Source organism: Euleptes europaea, chromosome 10, assembly GCF_029931775.1.
Source record: "Euleptes europaea isolate rEulEur1 chromosome 10, rEulEur1.hap1, whole genome shotgun sequence".
NCBI lineage: Eukaryota > Metazoa > Chordata > Lepidosauria > Squamata > Sphaerodactylidae > Euleptes > Euleptes europaea.
This window is the reverse complement of record NC_079321.1, coordinates 35,550,456-35,572,021: the sequence shown is the minus strand read 5'-3', so window position 1 is coordinate 35,572,021 and position 21,566 is coordinate 35,550,456. Positions and strand designations below refer to the sequence as shown.

Here is a 21,566-nt window from a genome sequence, read left to right as displayed (position 1 = left end):
TGTTTTTTCTAAACTAAAACCTCAGTATTCAGGTTAAATTGCCGTATTGGCACTTGGCGATAAATAAGTGGGTTTTGGGTTGCAGTTTGGGCACTCGGTCTCTAAAAGGTTCGCCATCACTGATCTAGGTTGACAGAGATAAAATTCAACTTGGATTTCACTTACTACCCATTGCTGGAAAAGCACAGGAGCATATTGCACTTCCTGTGTAACAAGACTCATTCATCAAAGGCTCAGTCATGCCTTGTTTTCAAAATACAGTTGCCTTCAGCACTGCACAAGACAAGTGTCCTTTATGAGAGTGCCAGGAGGATTCGTGTTTTAGCTGGAGAAAATCCTCCCTCCACCTGAGGTTACGTGGCAACAATAGGTTTTTGACGGAACGTCTCTTTTCTTGGCAAGTGTGAAGAAGAGGTGAGATGAGGCCCTCAGAGAGGTTAATACTCTGCTGGATCTTATGAGTGGCTTCTTTGAGGAGAAAGATGGAACATTTCCTGGATTATACACATGCACACAGAGACGTGGGAGAGAGAGAGAAGGGCTCATCTCTGAGCAAAAGTCTTATTTGAATGTTTGATGCTATCATTTGATTACCAAGTTCATAATTCATTGCGTTCATGGAAAAGAACAGAAACAAATATTCCAATATTTTTTTTCCAATGTGTTTGAGGTAAATAGGATGTACTTCACTGATTTATAAATATTTCATGTTCAACAAGAATAGGGACTCTCTCTCACTCTGCTTTGATTTATGGCTATGCTGCAGAAAGCAAATTCATTTTTGAGTTATGACAGTTCCAGCTGTAAGTATTTCATTTTCTAATTAAATAATGGCCCTTTTCAAGAATCTTCTATGACATCTTGTCTCATTTTAGTAGCATGCCCTCATGCTCTACTGAGATAGTTTTAAATTTAAGAAGCACTGTAGTGATCTTCCTTTAGAGCATGAAAGGAAGCAGCAGAAACACACAATTTAAAAAAAAAAAAACAGGCAGGGAGGTATATAAAGAGGTATGTCTTATCTTCTTTAGCAAGCATTTTATATTACAACCATAGAACCTAAATGCCTTATTTAGACATTTGTGCCCTCCATTATTAAATGTCTGTAACAAAATAGCACCAGCATGAGGGAACCTGCAGGGACTTGCAGGGTCATCTCAATTCCCCTTCCTCACTATTTTCTTTTTCCCTTCCCTGAAACCCTTTCACTTTGGGACCTCGTTTCCCTCTGTATCACCTTCTCCATACTATTTCCTGTTTCCTTCCTACTGGCAACCCTCATATCCTCATGCTTCTCTGTTTCTTTCTCTCTTTTCCCATCCACCAAACTAACTTTTACCTGCTCCTTCATCTTCAGCTATATTTATTATTACTTTACTTCACATATACCCACCTTTCCCCACAACGGGGACCCAAAGCAGTTTACATCATTCTCCGCTCCTCCATTTTATCCTCTAATAAAATCTCATAAAATAAAACATCTCATTTTACCCTATGAGAAGGTGCAGACTGAGAGTAAAAAATCCTGGAAAATAGGCCCCTCCTCCAGTCCACTCTGACCTCATCCCCTCGAAGGATGGGGGCTCTGCCTCAAACTCTCAAATGAGGGAGGAAGGGAGAGGCAGCCTGCCCAACCAATTGGCTGGGTGCCACTTTCCTCATCTTGTACAGGGCTCAAGTGGGCTGAACACCACTTCCCATGCCTCAGCTGGGCTGGGTGCTCCTTCGCTAATTTCATACAGGGCTTGAGTTGGCCAAGCCAGGTGCCACCATCCTCCTCATTTGTGCAGGCCAGGCATTGCCTAACCTCTCACTTCATGTCAAGAGGGTTGGGCATTGCCTCCTTCTTCACCTTGGGCAAGCTGGGCTGGGCGCACCCCCACCCCCCATCTCACCTTGGACAGGCCAAGCTGGGCACACCTTCCCTGACTTGTCTCTCCTTAGGCAGGCCAGGCCAAACTTGTCTCCCCCATCTTGCCTCAGGCAGGCCAGGCCAGGCTAGGTCAGGCAGGCCTCCTGCATCAGGTGACTGGGATGGGTCAAAAGTATTTCCCTCATCTTGCCTCAGGTGGGCCAGGCCAGATGCACCTCCCTCACCTCACTTTGACCAGGCCTGGCCCAGAACTGCTTCCCCTGTCTCACCTCACCTTGGATGGGCTGGGTACCACTTCTTCTGCCTTAGGCAGGCCAGGAGCCACCTCCCTTGGCTTGCACGAGGCTCAGGCAGATAGGGATCAGCTCTTCTTAACAGGGCTGGCTCAGCCTGAGTGGGGCAGAGGACACCAGTCCACTGGGTGGTGTCTTAATGAGCAATCCTCCCCTGCCTGTGAGGTTAATTAGGCTGAAAATGTGTAACTGGCCCAATGTCATCCATTGAGCTTCTAGGACAGAATGAAGATTTGAGGTCCTAGTCTGAAATTTTAATCACAACACAACACTGGTTTCTGTGGATGGTTGCTGTTAGGGGTGTTCATTCTGCTAAAGCCGAACAGAAAAAAAACCTGGAAAATGCCTTTTTGGTATTTTTTGGGTGTGGGGCGGGGGGAGGTTACTGGTAAAACCCAAAATATTTTGATTATTTGAAAAAAGCTGATATAAGGATTTGGCTTTTTGGGGATTTTTCAAAAAAATCCAAGTTTATTAAACCTGAACCGAAAAAAATACCAAAAAACAAAAACAAAAAACGGTGCACAGCCCTAGTTGCTATCGAATATGCAAGTTGTGTGGTATCAAGTTGCCTGGGGGTAGCTGCTGGGCCTGGCTTCAGTGAGTCACCCCTCAAAGGCCAAAACAGTTTTGAAAAGTGCTCTGCCCCCTGCCCCATTTTTATTGACAGCAACCAACTCTGTCATGGTTGCCTAGCAACAGCCACTAAGGGCATCCATTTCGTAAAGCTACAGGTGCTCCTTTTATCATTTTGGGTTTTTTAACCCCTCCAATGTATTTCTTTTTAGATTTTTCTGCAAACCTTGGGTGTTTTTCATGTTTGAAGAAAGATCTGTCTTATCTTTTCATCTGAACTCCAGATTTAAGTATCCTGAGTTCTGGCCAGTTTGGCTATTAGAACATACAAGTAGACAGTGGTGGTTTAAGAATATTAAATGGCTCGATGACATGTGATAAGAACGTGCAAAAACTGTGATATACTGAAGCAACAGGAATAATGCAATATGGCTGGTAAATGGGAGGACAGGGGACTTTCAGTTCATTCCCACATTCATGAAAAAAAAATAACTCAAACTTTCTTTGTATCTTGATTATTTTCTTCCCCCTTATGCTGATTTAGACTGTGAGTCCTTTGAGGACAGAACTATAGCTAACTATATTTGCCTGAATCCTCTTGAAAGAGCCAGTAAAAAAAATTACTTAAATAACAAAATTTATCCCAGAATGCGTTATCTATAGCATGCAAATTTAATTTTGTATAATTTATTTTTTATTGTAGATTTACTGGAATTAATCCTGTAACATACACAGAGATTTAATGTCCCTAAATTGTGTTTTCATAAATTACCCTTGAGGTTAGGATTATACAAATTGAATGAATAGGTCATCATAATCCAGTCTCTTTCACTCTAGTCCTTGAAATTGTTCCTTGATTCTCATAGGATTATTTTTGCTGTTCCTGGAGCTGTAGTCCACTGCCCATTCTCTTACTTTTGATTTTGTTGTTGCAATAAATAAAGGTTACAAAAATCAAGCGTGTCTATTGAAGTGAGATAATTGTTCCAAATTTAAAGGCTCCTTAGTGACCATATAAATTATCAGTCTAGTTTAGGATGGTGGCTTTCACTCATAAAATCTTGTGGCCAAGTTGCACAAGATGCTGGAGTTCCATTTGGTTGGGATGCTGTAACTAGTGATGTACTGGACCGAGCAGGATCTTATACTTGATGACCTTTGATATCCTTTTCACCTCTACAATTGTATGTGTTATTTGGCTCAAGAAATAATACAGAGGGGCTTCAAATGAATCAGAGGAAAGGGGATGTTCTTTTCTGCCCAACACTTTTAACCTAGCACCTTTTTATCCATGGGAGACCCAGTGAGCATCATGGCAGAGTGGGGATTTGAACCTGGTTGTCCACATCCTAGTCTGACACTTTAACCATCATCTCACACTGGCTTTCCACTGCTCCTATCAGAAATCTCCCTTCCAGGCTGCCCTAAGCCCTATAGGAAAACAAAAGATAACATGGGATCCCCCCCCACACCTCTGGAGTTTAACAGTCTACAGGGAATTTCTGATCAGGCAAATGGTGTGCAGGGAGAATTATGGCACCCCTTCCTACACTGTAACTCCAATCCAATAACTGAATTCTAGTCTCATGTAGTTTGGCCCGGACTTATCTATATTATCCTGCCAACTGGAAAAATGAATTGAATTACAAGCCAGAAGCAGCTGAATTGCAGAATGGCAACTGAGTGGCAGAATAGTTGATTGTATTTAAAGGTAAAGGTCCCCTGTGCAAGCACCGGGTCATTCATGACCCATGGGGTGACGTCACATCCTGAAGTTTTCTAGGCAGACTTTGTTTACGGGGTGGTTTGCCAGTGCCTTCCCCAGTCATTTTCTCTTTACCCCAGCAAGCTGGGTACTCATTTTACCGACCTTGGAAGGATGGAAGGCTGAGTCAACCTTGAGCCGGCTACCTGAACCCGACTTCCTTTTGGATCAAACTCAGGTCGTGAACAGAGCTTGGACTGCAGTACTGCAACTTACCACCTATAGATAAACTAGTTTGATTTTATGAACTCTTTGCAAAACAGACAATCCAACAGCTGAGGGCTGAAAGACAAGCCAGCATTCCTTTGACCCAGGACCAACACCACATTAGAAAGGACATGTCCTTTATCATACATCTTTGATGGCTCCTGCAGATGAAAATTTTTCAATCAGAAATAGCAACTGAAGGCCAAACTAAATTGGCAGGGGGTAGTTATTCCTCAATTTCTAGACTCCATGTGGAGCAGCCAAATTGGGGAAATAACACTCTACAACTTGGTTTTCATGCAGGAAAACAGACTGAGGGGAGGCAGGAGTCATGCCTCCACCACAGTGCTGTTCAGAGCCAGTTTGGACTCTCCTTGTTTTAGAAGCCATTTGGGGCTGCTGTGTTGGGAAACCTGACCCGACTCTACAAAAACAGGAATGTTTAGTTTGGCCTTGAGCAATCTCTATATGAGAGAGGCAAATAGAGCTATACTTAGGGATGGACCCAAAGGAAGTCCCTCAGAATTTCCTGACAGTTTTAAATCAAAGTTACATTTACTGTGGATGCATGATGACGTTATCTAAATTATTGTAAGTGAAGATCCTTTTGGAATGCAGAATCACATGTTAGAAAGAAATTTTGAAACCACCTGTAACAATGGAGGGAGGTTATTTAAACTAATAAGATGGAAAAAAAATACATGGCACGCAAGAGGCTTTTTGAAGGAAAACTTAACCAACAAATTTTATTGGTCTCAGCTTAGGGTACAGTCCACTAACTGATCAGGTAAACAAGGTTTCATAAAATGTATTTGTCTGGTAACAGCAAAACAAACAGTAGGCACTTCTGTATATATACAAGAGATATTTTGTAATTTGAGATGTAACTAAGATGTTTCACCTATAAGTGATTGAAACTTGGTTTCCCTACTGAGAGGGCTTTCTTTTTGGCAGTTTCATCTTGGCTTTTTAATTTGTTTTCACTTTAAGTTTTTTTTTACATGGTTTTTCTTTACTTGCAGGAGTTAGGAACCTTAATTCACTTCCCCAGTTTCTTTTTTTAAACTGGCCTGGGGTCACTCCTTTCACCAGAGCTATCTCCCACTAAACTTTTAGGAATCACTCTATAAACTTTAGAGCTATTTTCCTTATATAACTAGTTGTTGATCCTATCCTGATCCAACAACTCAAAATATGTTCCTGTTTGACTCTTGAGGAGGAATCCTCTACCAGACAGCTTACAGCTTTCACAGCTGTTTCCAAGCTCAGTCTGTCCTCCATTCTCTCAGTCCACTAACTGTTCTTAACTGTCACAGTTCCAACTGCCACTCTCAGAATTCCACACCTGTCAATCATGGGACCCCATGTCCAGGACAACTCTCCGGAATGCAGCTGTCCGTCACATCACCAAATAAATAAGCCATTGCCTCCAAGCTGGAGAGACCCAGGCTAGTAAAATTACAAAGGCTGCAGTATAGTTAGTTAATCTTACTTTACAAAAAATATAAACCAAACAAAACACCAAGGTCACCCACTTAAATGCCTGAATTGCAGTCATAGAGATGTAGGCAAAGCCAAAGAACAGCTGATGAGATGCATACAAAAGGTTCTATTTTGGAGCTGTTAATTAGCAACAAATTACAGTGTAGGAAACAGTTAGCATTCTGAAGACAGCTAAGTTTTGATAGCAGCTTCATTGTGGTTTTCCCCCACTCTCTCTCTCTAGATAATCCCTATTTCCTTGTAATGGGAAATAGAATTTACTGATCTGTACACTAAAAGCTGGCTTACTTTCAGAATCCATAAAGATTGTTCCATGTATGCTCTTTATACTTTCTGCAAAGGATGAAGTGTCAAATCATTCCTTAGAGCTCTGGCAATGCTAATTAAGCAGAGTCGCAGTGGGAATCGCAACGGCGGAAAGCCTTGTATATATTCATTTTATTAGTTTTTGTATATACGTTTAAATGCATACGTGCAGTGATCACATTTAACATCAACAATTGTAACAGCAGTCACCAAATTACTGAAGAGAGAGGGGTATTTATGTGTTTGGGAATTTATTAAAGATTTTGTAAAAAGGAAAACACTGAAATGAATTTCATCCTCTCCTGATTCACAAAATTATCGTCTGCTTATTTTGATGTGCAATACTCTCCAGGTATTGACTGAACACTTGCCAGTTATTAGATGTCTGTATTCGACATGTGTGGACATTTAATTTCAATATGTTACAGGTCATATTTGGCACTATTTGATAGGTGACATATAATATTGTTTTTTGATGACAGAGTTTGAGAGATAATATGCAACAGTAATGATTGTTTGACAGTTGTTAGCTTAGGTAAGGTCCTATTTGAAGACTTCCAAACAATAAAAAAAAGTCTAGAAGACTTTGGCAGCACATATACTAAAATTGGTACGGTATGAAGAGTAACATGGAAAACTACAATATTCAAACACTGAGGTATTTAAATATATGAAGACAACAGGGAACATTTTTAAAAAACAAATAATGGTAACTGTGGGCCTCTATGAAGGTATGTGAAAGCCATGCACCTTTTCAAGGGCATCATTTCCCCCCACCCCCATCCATTTTAGTATTTTAATTCAGTCTACAGCAACTATTGTGCTTTTACCAACTGTGCTTTTGGCCAAAGGGCAACTGTAAAATGATGGTATTTTGTATTCCCATTATGAACTATCTTTGGGATCTGGACCTTTTCCACACTTTCATATCTAGGTGGATTAGATTTAACAAAGGGTAGGATTTGAGTGGCAAAAACAAAACAAAAATGCAAAACAAACTTCAACAACCTCTGCTTCTCTCACTACTGTTAGGGGAAGTTGAGACTGTTAAAATTATTTATTGTACAAAGTAGTACAATATTCCTATGAAATCTGGAAACCCTACTCAGTCTGGTCGAAAGAGAAAGCACACTGTATTCTGGTGCAGCATAACAGGTCTTTCTGCTTTTCAGGCTGGACACACAATGAATATTTTACATTTTCATGATAACTGAGAACACTTATTTCTATGATGGTATGGATCCAGGGAATTTTAAAGATTCTCAGCATAGATCCCCTTGCTAGCCTACATCACAGTCTACAGAAACAGCAGTGCCAGTAACAGTACAAAGTTTTGCAAATGAGAAAGATTACTAATTTGTTTAAACAATGTTAAACATGCTTTTCTATCATAATAGTCTTTAAAGCATCTTACACATCTAGTTTGTGTGATATAAAGTGCCTATGACAAATAAAAGCTAAAATGAACTAAATCTTTGAAGTGTACAATGGCACGACTGCAAATAAAAAGCAGAAGTAGTCAATGAATATTATTACTAGGAAAAATCATCTGAAAGATAATGATGGCACCATGTGAATTTGTCTATTGCATCCCATTGCTGGGAAGTTCATAGAAAAGGGTTGAAAGCTTTTCATAGGGTGGTATTATTAGGTACACCTAGAGCTGTGCCCCCCCCCCCCCCGGTAAATTTTGGGTTTGGGTTTATTGGTCTTGATTATTTTTTTAAATAAACCGAAATAAGCCAGATACCCATACCAGTAAATGGATATTTCAAGTTTCCCCCTGGGTTTCCTGGAAAAAAAACTGGGTCCATTATAGTCTATGGGAATTCTTTTCAAGGTTCTGGCGTGGGGGACGTTTTTCAACGTAGAGTCACCAAATTTGCAGCATAGCTGCCAGGGACTCTCTTTAGATGGACACCTAGAATCATTAAGTTTGGTTTGGGGATGCCAACTTTATGGGCCTGCAAAGTGGTCACCCCCATCTTCCAGAGGCGTTTGTGAAAGCTGAACTGTCAATTAGTTTTGTGGTTTAGAAGGCCGTGCATATTAGCTTCCACACTGAGGAAAACGCAAGAAAAATAAGGCACAGAAAACATTTATTTTGGTGACAAATGACATCCTATAAACAGTCCTTTAACATAGTCATCAAAAATCTGATTTCAAGAGATGGGTATGGTAAGAGGAAATGGAGAAGCTACTCAGTGCGACCCTCAGTTTTGAGAGCAGGTTTTCATAAGGAGGAGGGTGGTGATACTGGAGCCAACCAAAGTCATGACTGAGGCAGCTCTTCTGAAGGAGACTGCTCATCTGTGCAGGTGAGGGAATCTTCTTCAGAAGCCCAATAAGCAGCTGTTGAAACTAGTGTTTTTACTTGGAAGGTATATACCTCCTGACAGCACTGGGTAAGCTCTGTCTTTTTAACGACCCTTCTGCTATCCAGATTACTCCACTGAAAGGTGATGGATAGTTTGGTTTGACCAAGTTGGCTCCGATTGCACAACCCCTACCTCAAAAGGGCCTTAAGCAAAACCAGTAAAAGATCGAAAAATTGGAGAAGACAAAATGATGGGAATCTGAGCAAGGTAGAATAGCCAAAAGCCAAAAAAAGCCAAATAGATATTCAGTTATCCAGTTTTGTCAAGATTCCTGGCTTTGGTATTCAGCCAAAATTAGAGCCAAAAAAACACAGAAACTGCTATTTTTGGGTTTATTTTTGGTTGGTAAACCCGATATGCACGGCCCTAGGTACACCTTAAGATGCTGCTTTCCTGCGTTCTAATTCAGTATTTATTTGCCAAATGGTCAGCATGCTCGTATGCAAATTCAACGAACTGTGTATAATGATTAGTTGGGAACCAATACGATAGCAAATTAATCATTAATCTTGCTCCTCATAAAATCACACCTTAGGCATAATTAGACTGGGCACTATTTATTTAGCAACCATCAATGATGTATTTTTCCAGTGTCCTTGAAGGAATGTTGGAGGACAGTATGATTCTACCAGCATCTGATTTCTTCCCACTATATTGCCATTCATATTAGTCTGTGCTGGCTAGATGTGTCCACCAGCCAAGGTTGCTTGGCTTTTAAACTGGCTCCCTGCAGTTCATCTGTATAGTTATACGATTCTGACTCCCGAATGTTTTGACCTCCTAATAGCTGGCTTTATGGGGTCAGTAAGATGACTGATCGAAACAGATTTGCATAATTCCATGGAGCATGACCCTGTGCCACTTCCAGAATGCTGTCTTGCTCTTGCTCACTTCATCAAGCTCAACAGCAAAAGTTCCCAACTTCCCCCACCCCAACCATAACCTTTAGCTCCAGATAGCACAGTGGAGGATGTTTGTTTTCAAGAAAGCCTTTCAAGTCCTACCCCAGTAATGTAGCTGAAATCGAGTGCAAAGCTCTTGTTATCAGTTCCCCAGGATCAAAATTTAAGAGGCCAGAAGCTAAGCTTTTTCATTTTGGGCCTTTCCCTTGGGAGTCATTCTTCCTGATGGTCTGGCAGGACCTCTTTGGCAATTTTCAGGATGTGCTACAAGACTCATTTATTTCATTTAGTTCTGAAGAGTGTGCTTGAGATGTAACTTTGGCTTCAGTTTGTTGTTTTCATTTTGAGCTGGCATGTACATTTTATTTTTGATTTAGCTGCAACCCTAAGAAAATTGACTGGTAATTATGAACCATTTAGATTAATGGGTTTATTATAGGAAAAATGATTAGAAAAGGGGAGGAATATAAAACTGCAATATCTAAAACTGTAATATCAAAAGATGCTATATTCATTCCAGGGAAATTTGTATATGAACTCAAATATTAATAATTGGAGACTTTTTCCAGTAAATTTATTATTGGCAACACCTAGAACAGATTCACACATATGGACAAAACCATGGGAGTCTTTATTTCAAAGCATAAGCATCCAATTGCATGCCTATATCTCACACTGATGCTGATATATTGTAAACTGTAGCTATACAAAACAAGACTGATTTTGATGTTTCCATTAATCTGTTGCTGCTTTCTATCTATTCATGTTGCAAAGTTCAGGAAGTATTTAACAGGGAATTCTGGACCTTCCAATTACTCTGGAACTCCAAGTTAATATCCAACGTGTCCTTTTTGCACACTCAGATCAAATGTTGTAATATTTAATAAAACAAATGGTTGAGATAATGGGAAGTTGGAACACAGAAGTGTTTGGTTAGAAACACAAGTAAATATTTGTTCAGAGGGAAAGATTTCCATCTGTGGAGTGTGACTTCCTGATCCCATTCCTCCTGTTGCAGCCCCAAATGCCCCTCCTAATACAGAGAGAGTGGACCCCCAGGAATAGTATAACATGGATGGAAATTGGCAAAAAGTTACCTCCTCATTCCATAAGTGGAAATGAGCCCAGGTTCCAAACCACTGTCACAGACCAACGATAGAAGGATTTCCCCCGCACTCTAAATGAATGGCTCAATTTCCATCCCCACAGGTATAAAACAAAATAAAGAAACAATGATGCCTGGGAAATAAAGCTCACATTTTATCAATATTTAGGGTTTTCTTCTATTTCTTGAGGTGTAGCCTTGATACAATCCTTAGATATGAACTACATATTCAGGTATAATGTGGTACATCCGTACTTGATGGACAGTGCTGCTTTAGATTGCAAATGGAAGTTACATCCTTGAATGCTGTTCGATATCCAAGGCTGATTACACATGGCAAATATTCTCTGTGTTCCTTTCATTGCCTCTTTGAATGCAAGGGCAGGTACATTGGCAACAGAGCTCCCTCACAGGAGTTTCTGCACATATTTCTCCAACAGTCTCTCTCAGCTGTCATTTTCTCTGGGTTTATTAATTTATTTGGATTTGTATCCTGCCCTCTATCCCAGCCGAAGGCGTTGCATAATTGGAAGGCTTTTTGATGGTTTTTTTGTATCAGTAATTGCTACAGCATTAAAGCAACTTATTTTTAAAGCCCTCAAAACCCCACCACAGGCAAGGCAGGGGAAAATGAAGCCCCAAAAGGGTGAAAGTAAGAAAATGGCTGGAACTTTTGAAAATGCACACCTTCCCCTCCAGATGGTGTGATAACATGCTGGGATTGCATTCTTCCCCAAAAGACAGCAGCAAAACTGAGAAACATCATAGTGAGGATTAGAAAAGGACAATTAAAGAACAATTAGAATATGATATGTGGGTGCTCTTTAAAAAAAACTGCTCAAATTTGGAAGCAAAGATACAGAAAAACCTCTCTGTGGAAGCAGTCAAAATTTCTTTTGTGTAAAAAATTACCATTCCAGGGAGAAGACTATGGTAGATCAGGATAACGAACTGTTTTATGGAGAAGCAATAAAATGCATGACCTCTTCCTGACTGCTATCAAGGGAGGGAGGCATCATGGAATATTTTAAAGACATAACTCTGAACAAAGTCACCAAACAATGGGGAATTTTCAGCAAAAGAAGGAAATTAATTCAAAATGCTCCTGCCCCACATGATCATTTCAGATTTTAGTCCAAATTGGATGGATTCGAGTTTTTAACAAAGATCTTCGAAAACCTCTTTACAATCTTACAGTCTCCTATTTAACCCCAGGTAAAATTATTTGGAAATGATAATGTCCGTCTCATAAACGTTTTGAGGCTAAAACACTGACTGTTTGGCTAAATAGAAATCAACACCACTGTAAGAAATCAATAAGGATATGACAGGAGCACACAATCAAATTATATGAGCATCAAAAAGGTCATGAGAGTAGGTGAAAATAGTGTTCTGAACTGAGAAGTCTCTCGTACATCAGTTAGCTGGGAAATTCAGCTGTATCTCTCATTTGCTTTTGCACATCTAACCCCAAGAGACCTGCACTTTTGGGTCTTTAGGTCCAATGTTCTGTTGGGAAGCATGGGGAAAGTCCTGTTGTTAGGAACTTGTACACCAAACATGACTATGGTTCATTATTTGTGCTGGCATGGCCCATGAGTCACAAAGAAAGGTCACTTTCCTGTCCTTTGCAACTTTTTTGGGCGGATGAGGGTCTCCATTGTGTATGCAAACATGGGATTGAATAGTGATCCTAATGAATAATGATAATAATAATAATAAACTTTTATTTGTATCCCGCCCTCCCCTGGCCATGCCGGGCTCAGGGAAGCTACCAATATGTTAATATACGTAAACATTTGATTACAAAAATTAAAACTTTAAGACATTCTAATATGCTACAGTTCCTCTAGTACTAACTTTGGCACCCAATTTGGCCCTGTAGGGAGAGATGTTACTGAAGCGGATATCTCAGGGGAGGCCGTGATCAAATTAGGACATGTAGGAAGATTGAGGATAAGGTCTGACAAGGCCCGAAAGAAGCCAAGGGGGAAGGAGGAGGGAGGAAGGGAGGGAGGGGAAAAGGGGAAGGGGAGGCCAGCATTCTGGTGGTACTGTTGCTGTCCTCAACCATAGGTTTGGTGGAACATCTCCATCTTACAGGCCCTGTGGAACTCAGCTAAGTCCAGCAGGGCCCAGGTCTCAATAGAAAGAGAGTTCCACCAGGCTGGGGCCACTGCCCTGGTCGAGGACAGTTGGATGCTCTTAGGATCAGGCCATCAGGGATCTCCAGTAGGTTATTATTTGCCAATTGTAAGGCTCACTGGGGTTATATAGGGAGAGGTGGTCCTGAAGATACAGTGGTCCTAGTTGGTTTAGGCCTTTAACGGTACCATCAGAATGCTAAGGGCTAGAAACAAGGTACATTTGTTTATAGGTTGCCACTGGGTTCGCTCAGAGTCATACATCACCTCCAACAATGTCTTTTTAAAAGCTTTAGAACCTGATTTTTCTGATGATGGGCAGCATGGGTAGAGGGAGGGCCTCCTGCTCCCTCCTCCAGCCTTTTGCCTGAACCTCAGGCATTCCCAGTGGAAAATCATTGCATAACTTTGGAACTGTGAGTGCTTGGACTATTCCACAAGTAGCTCCAAAGTTATGCAAATAACTTCCCACTGGGGTTTCTTTAGGTCGAGGAGGGTCCCCCCTCCTCAACACACTGCCCATCATTGGCAGCATCAGCTTCTGAGGCTTTTAAAGTGACATCCTAAAGTGTATTTTAGCCACAATCCTTGTGACTTCCTTTTTTTAGGAAACCTACAGGACAATCCTAAACAGAATTATATCTTTCTAAATCCACTGAAGTTAATGGGTTTAGAAGGGTGTAACTCTCCTTAGGATTGTCCTGCTAGAATGGCTGTTATTAATATGTAGATTGTATGATTGGGATATGAGTGATGCCTATGGACTACAACCTCAATATCAATTTCAGACAGTAACAAAATTACTTTCTAAGAAACCTCTTTATGGCTTGGTATATTAGCAAAAAATCATTACTCTGAGACATTATTAATCTCTCTGAATACTCAAAGCAATCCATTTTCAACAGAAGTATGACCTTTCTGCATTTTACGTAAAAGACCCTATACAAAAATTATTTCTAACATGTTGCACTACATTTAATTTGGGTTGCTTTAAATTAATAAGTAAATGGTCATTTGAAGTGTGAAAAGAATGTGAAATGAAATTGCTGTCTGTGGCATTTCAAATGCAGAAATATTAAATGGTTACTCTATCATTTAGAAGCTAATAACTTGTTTTGAAAATTAAAGTTTCACTTAACACACTATCAGTGCATTCCTAAGGAGAGTTACTCCAGTCTATACCCATTGAAAAGAATGGGCTTAGACTGGAGTAACTCTCTTTAGGAATGCACTGTAAATCATATAATTGTTACAATCTTTGCAGATTACACACACACACACACACATTCCCATTTGAACATTTTACTCATTCTACATTCTCATGGAAGCAAGAGCTGATATATGCAACCGTATGGATAATTTAAGTAGTTACAAGTTACAATGCCCACAGGCATATCCAGATTTTCAGTCTTCTGAATTTTGCAATGTCTGGCATGCATCAGTATACTTAGCTTGGCAAGAGAAAGAGAAGACGTATTAGAGTGAGAAATTACCTGATAAACCCCAGAGATAAGTAAGATACCTTACTTGAGTATAATAAGTTACACATTTTTAAAAGGCACTTCACATATCCAGAGGAATGCCAATCAAGGTATACTATATTTCTTATGCTTCATAAAAGCATCAGCATAGAGAAATAAAACGGAACTGTAAAGGTGGTTCTCTTTTTAATAGAGGGAGACCTATGTGAATTTTCAGTTTATACCCTGCCCTGCAACCTATTAAGAATTCTGGAGGACAGTATGCTATATCACTCTTTTATATTTCAAATATTGGTGGAAAGATTATCTTTATGTATTTTCTGCTTCCATTACATGATGTAACTTTGAAGTGCAATGCTCCTCCCCATAATGAATGGAACTGGGGATTGTGTGACCTTCATGGACAATAATCATGTGTGACAGGGGATGCAATAAGGAGAGACTGAGTGAAAAAGCTTGTAAGATCCAACCTATGGTTTCCTATTGGCTGCCACAGACATCAGCCCAAGACCCTGGAGAGCTGCTGCCACTCTGAGGAGACAATACTGACATTGATGGACCAATGGTCTGATTCAGTTCAAGTCAGCTTCATTTGTTCACAGTGGTCATTTCTTCCCCTGCAACTATGGGGCTTTAAAAAACAAAACAGCAACTTAATACCATTATATTGATATAAAGTATAGCAATATGTGTACCAGGTACTCTGAATTCCTAACTTTCGTTTTCTTTTAATAAAACTTTGCCCCTGGTCTCTTCCAGTGTGGAGATATGCCATTTCCTTTAGAGCCCCACCACAGAAAGAGCCAGAGACTTACTTAAAAAAAATAACAGCTGAAATTTCAGAGAACCTAATACACACACTGCTAGACTGTTACAAAGGAGCGAAGCTAGTTAGACTGAGGTATGGGTGCTACCCTTCTTTCTAACCTGCTAAATGTTGTCTCCTTGTTTATCCCAAGAATGCAGTTCTGAAGTTGACTTCCTCCTCCTCTCTCCTCTTCCTATCAGCCACATAACTAGAAGCTTAAACTTCTGTCCCCAGTGATGTAACTTCCTAAATAATTTCTTTAGTCTCTTTAACCCGGATGTTCCTCCTTGTGCAGTTCTTTAGGAACAAAACTTGGCTATCATATGCACTGGTTATACACTGGAAGTAAGGAAATAACTTAGAGTTAAAACATGACTAAAGATATAATTAAAACTACACAAAATATAAAAATTAAAAGCATAATACATAGGGTTGCCAGCTCTGGGTTGGGAAATACCTGGAGAATTTTGGGTCAGAGCCTGAGGAGGGTGAGGTTTGGGGAGGGGAGGAACTTCAATGCCATAGAGTCCAATTGTCAAAGCAGCCATTTTCTCCAGGTGAACTGATCTCTATTGGCTGGAGATCCATTGTAATAGCAGGAGATCTCCAGTTAGTACCTGGAGGTTGACAATCCTAAAAATACAGTACTTTTCTGTATAAGAAGTCATAATGGCTACACAAGTGGATAAAATTCTTCAGTTCTCATGCTATGTTTCTTATTAGCAACTTTTCATAAGTAAAAACTGCTCACTGCATAGATGATCTTACCTGTTGTTGACCTGATTGTTGAGGTGATATTGGAAGATGCCATTGCAGGGATACATTCATCATCTTGGGAGTAACCTGCCTGAATGGCACGCAAGTAACTGTGGCTTCTGGTTCGGAAACATCCTGGGAGGTCGAGGGCATCCATTGCCTGAGCTTCAACTTCGCTAAATACTGATTCACAAACAGATTCGAATTGCCCATTGACCTCTGCTTCACTCATCTGGATAAACAACAATATTGCACTTGGTATTTTTTTTTTTTTTACTGGCTTTGTCTGAAATGCAATTTGGTTCAATACTTCAAAAACAGGCACCAATAGTAAACTAACAGTATTCCTCTCCACCACCACTCCACAAGGCAAAACTTTTTTGTATTTCTACATTTAGTAAAACACATCAACATAAAACATAAACCCTGCCAGAAATTTTGTTAGTCTTTAAGGTGCTACTGGACTCTTGCTCTTTTCTACATCAACATTGTTTAACTATGTACATTTGCTTTGCTATTAGATGAATGCCAAGTACACCTGCCCACAGCTAGTTTTGATTTTAGTTTGAGATTAAGTTTTAGAGTCTGGTTTTAGCTTGACTGTACTTAATAAGTAGAATGCATAGGCACAAACATAGAACCTCCTAAGCATTAATTTGCAAAATTAGACTAACTGAAGAGCTGAGGCTAGTTTTGATTTTGATCTATTTCACTCCCCCCCCCCTTATATATTTCTTCTTTTCTAATGAATTCCAGGAAGCATCTCCTAGTCCAAGCAGGGCTATGGCTAAAATATTACAGTTCAGCTTGAGCGCTAATAGATATTTTTTAAACAGTTTTTGGAAATGTGGCAAAGCAAATTAAGTAAATGTCTCTCCCAGCTACGCTTCCTTTGCATTAATTCATCAATCGCTGCTTGCTGAACGCATCCAGGATTGATAGAGGACCAGGACTCAAGGGACTGTATCTAAGAGCAGGATTGGCTTTCTGCCTTCTTTAACCAAAGTTGGAGGCAGTCACGCTGTTGTTTTTCCTCTACACTATGTATTCAAAAGTGCTCACCCTTGAGAATTCTGCTTTTGTTGCACTGTAGGAGAAGGAGAGTGTCGCAACACTAGAAGTGAGGTGCAAAGAGGGGGCTGCAAGAAGAAAGAGATTGAGTGTTGTAGCCCCAAAGCAGCAAACTAGAAGATATGGATTGGCCAAAAATCTTTTAGGCTCCCCCCCACACACACACCCATTTACATTTTTACAATTTAGTTTGAACGCTGTTCATCTGCCATGTGACTGCATTTTATGGATGCTCAAGACCTGCTGGGGGCCAGAGCTGATTCACCACGTAAGTGATCTAAGCAGCTTCTTGGGGAGGCAAATCCGAAGGGACGACATAACAGAGGAGTTGCTCCTGCTGGTTATCATCTCTCACACTGTCCATAGGGTTGCCAGGTCCCTCTTTGCCACCAGCGGGGTTTTTTTGGGGCAGAGCCTGAGGAGGGCAGGATTTGGGGAGGGGAGGGACTTCAATTCCATAGAGTCCCATTGCCAAAGGGGCCATTTTCTCCAGTTGAACTGATCTCTTTCGGCTGGAGATCAGTTGTAATAGGAGATCTCCTGCCACCACCTGGAGGTTGACAACCTTACCTGTCCAGCTCCTACAGACTGCAGAGACCTTCTACAGCCTTTTGGAGCCAGTGTGTGCTGCTGCTCAGAACTGGAGGGAACACATGGGGGGGAGGTGTGCCCCCCATGTGTGGCACAGACACTGGTAGTATTTGAACTGGTAAGCAGCACTGTGGGGGGGGGGCTGCTTTGGATGGCAAAATGAGTTAAGCCAGCCCTGAAGGGCACTGTGATTGTGTAGAAAGCTGGATAAAGTTAGCCAGCAGCATGCTGATAATAGGTTGAGCATGACATTTCTGTCTTCACAGGAAACATCTTTCGTTTGGAAAGTATTTTTGGTTCAGGAGCCTACAGGAAGACCATCGACTGATGCAGCTTTATCAAAATGAGTTAAACAACCATCAAACTGTCCTCTGTATTATATATTGATTAGCACCGCTGGACATTGTAGAATGAATTTAAAGCAGACATCTGCTTTTGTAGAATCACAGGATCATAGAGTTGGAAGGGGCCATACAGGCCATCTAGTCTGCTCAATGCAGGATCAGCCTAGAGCATCACTGACAAGTGTTCGTCCGGCCACTACTTAAAGAGTGCCAGTGAGGGGGAGCTCACCACCTCCCTAGGTAGCTGATTCCACCACTGAACTACTCCTACTGTAATAATTTCCCCCTAATATCCAGCTAGTACCTTTCCGCCGGAAATTTATACCCATTATTGTGAGTCCTATCCTCTGCTGCCAAGAGGAACAGCCCCTTGTCCTCCTCTAAGTGACAGCATTTCAGATACTTAAGGAGCGTCCCCCTCAACCTCACCTTTTCCAGATGGAACATTCCCAACTCCCTCAGTCTTTCCTTGAAGGGCTTAGGTCTTTCCTAAGCAACCTATTTGCCATGTCATATTTCAAAAATTATTCTTTGTTCAAGAAATAAAATAAGAAGCAAGATACTTTCAAGAGCCTAACGTGAGATTTTGAGGACTTCAGACATTTTAGTTCTATGTTTACTTTGAGATACCAATCAAAAGGAGATTGAACAAACTAATAAGTAACTAGAAAAGGGGGAAAATTCAAAAGTTAGTGAAGTACCTGTGTAAGTGATTGATAATATATCCTGACATTTATTATAGCAGGCTGAAGGAACTAGAAGTAGTATAAGTAAAAAATATTGATATTCATGACATCTTGGTGTGCCAACCCATGGTTCAGGGGAAAGTGTTTATGCCTTTAACAGCTGAGTAGCATAGGAAGCTTCCTTGGTTCTCCTTATTGTTTCAATGTGGGGGCAAAATATATCTGAAATCAAGCAGCTGTTAAAAGCATGGGGCCTGCATCAGACTGAGAGTTCTACACCCTATAAGTTACACATATTAGTAATTTACAATTAATTTCTTTCATACAGACAAACAATATCAAGTGCCACTCACTTATACAGATAAATGTAATGTGTGAACTGGGTGATCTCAGATATAATCCACAAAAATTCTTATGATTGTGATGACCTTTTATCAGAACTGCCATAAATCTGGGGTCTATGACAGGTAGCTCATTGGCTGCTGCAGCCCACAGAGTAGATGTATACCCTCTAGAGCATGGGTGTCAAACATACGGCCTGCAGGCCGGATCCGGCCCCTTGAGAGTTCTTATCTGGCTTGTGAGCCAGCCGAGGCGGCCACCACTACCCCACTCTTGATCTGGGCTGGTGAGGCATGGCGAAGCCCAATCAAGTGACATTTATGCCATATCTGGCCCTTGTAACAAATGAGTTTAACACCCCTATTCTAGGGGGCTCAGGAAAAGACTGCAAAAAGATCTGCTCTAGCCTTTGATTTCATAGGATTTCTCTCTGTGCTTCTTAGCTGATTACCTCATTTCTGATGCTCTTCCTCGTCTGCAATCTGTTCCTCGGGCAGGACAAACTTCATAATGTGCTGGGTGGGGTAGGATATTTTCCATTACTCAGAAGTAGCGTTTTTTAAAGAAAAGGTTGGTAACCCCTGCTGTAGATTGCATTTGTGATTATCTGGTTTTATCTGGCTTCCGTGTGGTAACCTCCCACATTCGTGCATGGCCAAGGGGTGTTGCGGCTGCTTGTGTGGCCTTACTGTTGAAGGAAGGCTTTATTGGTTGGACAAAATCTTTAAATTTTGTTCAGTGGTAGGCTATAGGCCATTGTGTGAACTGTGCTAGCATAAAGGGTGTAATCTTGTTGCTAGGATATATATTATTAAATTGAATAAGTTAATTATAATTTCAGTGAAGAAACTCTAACCACACTGAAAGTCTTCTTGTGTCATTACCCATAAATCCATTTCCATCATTAAATCTATCTTGAAAACAATTATTTCTGACCTTCCTAATTATTGTATCATTTTAATCAAATTAAACAAACTAATGTACTCTGGAAAGACAAACATTCCTCTGCTGAACAGCCTTTTACTAACAATATTAAGAAAGAAAGATGAGACAATTAAATTACAAGTATGATAAAGGTCTTGTTTACAATTTCTAAACCCAATTTATTGGCAGGGAACATAATTGAAAAAAACAATGTATGCACAACCCTTTCTCTGGCCATTCAGTGTAAGTGAACCTCCAGACTTATGCAACTATATATGTAAAGATAAAATGTCCACAGCTGATGTACGTCTTCTGCTTTGCATCTTGCTTCACCTTGGCCATTTTCAAGCAGGATATCTGGCCCAGGTTCAATGCTGGTGGAAAGCAGGTTTTTTTTCCCCAGCTTCCTCCCTGCACTGTTGTACATTTGTGCATCTCCCACGGTTTCCATTTATTTTCTCTACTCTTTCTCAAACCTGCTTTGCTGATGTTTTGGGAAAGATCACTATAAAGCAAGGAGAGCTGTTGGGTGGGTGAGATGGCAGCCATTTTTGCTGAACCTTTGTCTGAGGTGGACATTTCCTCCCTCCACTGCCAAGCGGCTTTTAAAGAAAAATAATCAATTTCATATTGGTATATTGATATACAATTATATAATTTACAGCCCGTTCCTGAGCCTTCGGCAGCTGGGGACAGCGTGGCTATGGTGCTGCCGTGGCACCTCTAAAGCTGTTTCCTGGCCACCGAAAGGCTTTAAAAAACCTTTCAGAGGCTTTTTATTTTTAAAATGGGGCATTTCCCCCCATTGAGAACAGCAAGCCTGCGCCAGAAAAAAAAAGCTGGTGCAGCAACGCTGTTCTCTCCGTTGGCATACAGGGCCAAAAGGGGACAGGAAGCTGTCTACTGGCAACTCCGTCCCCCCCGGGCACGCCCTGGGAATACACCCCTGGGACGCCAGCATGGGGCTTTGTGCCGGTGGGATGCCGGCATGGGGCTTTGTGCCGGTGGGACGCCGGTGGCAAGCCCAGGCAGCGTCTGTGGGTGGCGCTGCCATGGCAGCACCGTGAGGCCGGTGTTTGGGTCTCCCCATTGGTCTTTATGCCAACCTGGACGGTGTAAGTGGCATGGGCTGCCGGTGCAGCCCCTTTTTGGCCTCCAAAGGACTTTTGTCCTTTGAGGTCAGGAATGGGCTGCCAGTGTAACAGATTCAGTTCTCTGGTGCCAGTTAAGAAATGAAACCTGTTAAAATCCTGGGATATATGATAAACGACAGGGATTTTCAGAAAATAAAACAAGCTAAAAGGGGACAAAAAATTCTAACCTGGCTGATGCAGCTGGCCTGACTCAACGTGCTCACTGCTCTCATATAGCTCTGATTCCTCGATCGGAACTTGGGGGAATTGTAGTTTGCTGACGGATCCAAGTTGTGACCACCAGGCACATCACTTGCAGCTTGCAGATAGCTCTGACTAGTAAGAAAAGGTAGAGAGAGATAATGTATGAAATCAGCT

At 41.0% G+C, this 21,566-nt stretch overlaps 1 protein-coding gene across 1 annotated transcript in view; it reads right to left on the bottom strand.

Annotated features, from left to right (window-relative positions):
* The window catches only part of DLGAP2 (DLG associated protein 2), a 345,317-nt gene that overhangs the window by 42,773 nt on the left and 280,978 nt on the right, over positions 1 to 21,566 (bottom strand). Inside the window, exons 6-7 of the mRNA XM_056856455.1 lie at positions 21,377 to 21,524; positions 16,110 to 16,329 (exon numbers count right to left, since the gene is read on the bottom strand). Coding sequence (XP_056712433.1) covers positions 16,110 to 16,329; positions 21,377 to 21,524 — 368 coding nt within the window. The remainder of the gene's footprint in view (positions 1 to 16,109; positions 16,330 to 21,376; positions 21,525 to 21,566) is intronic.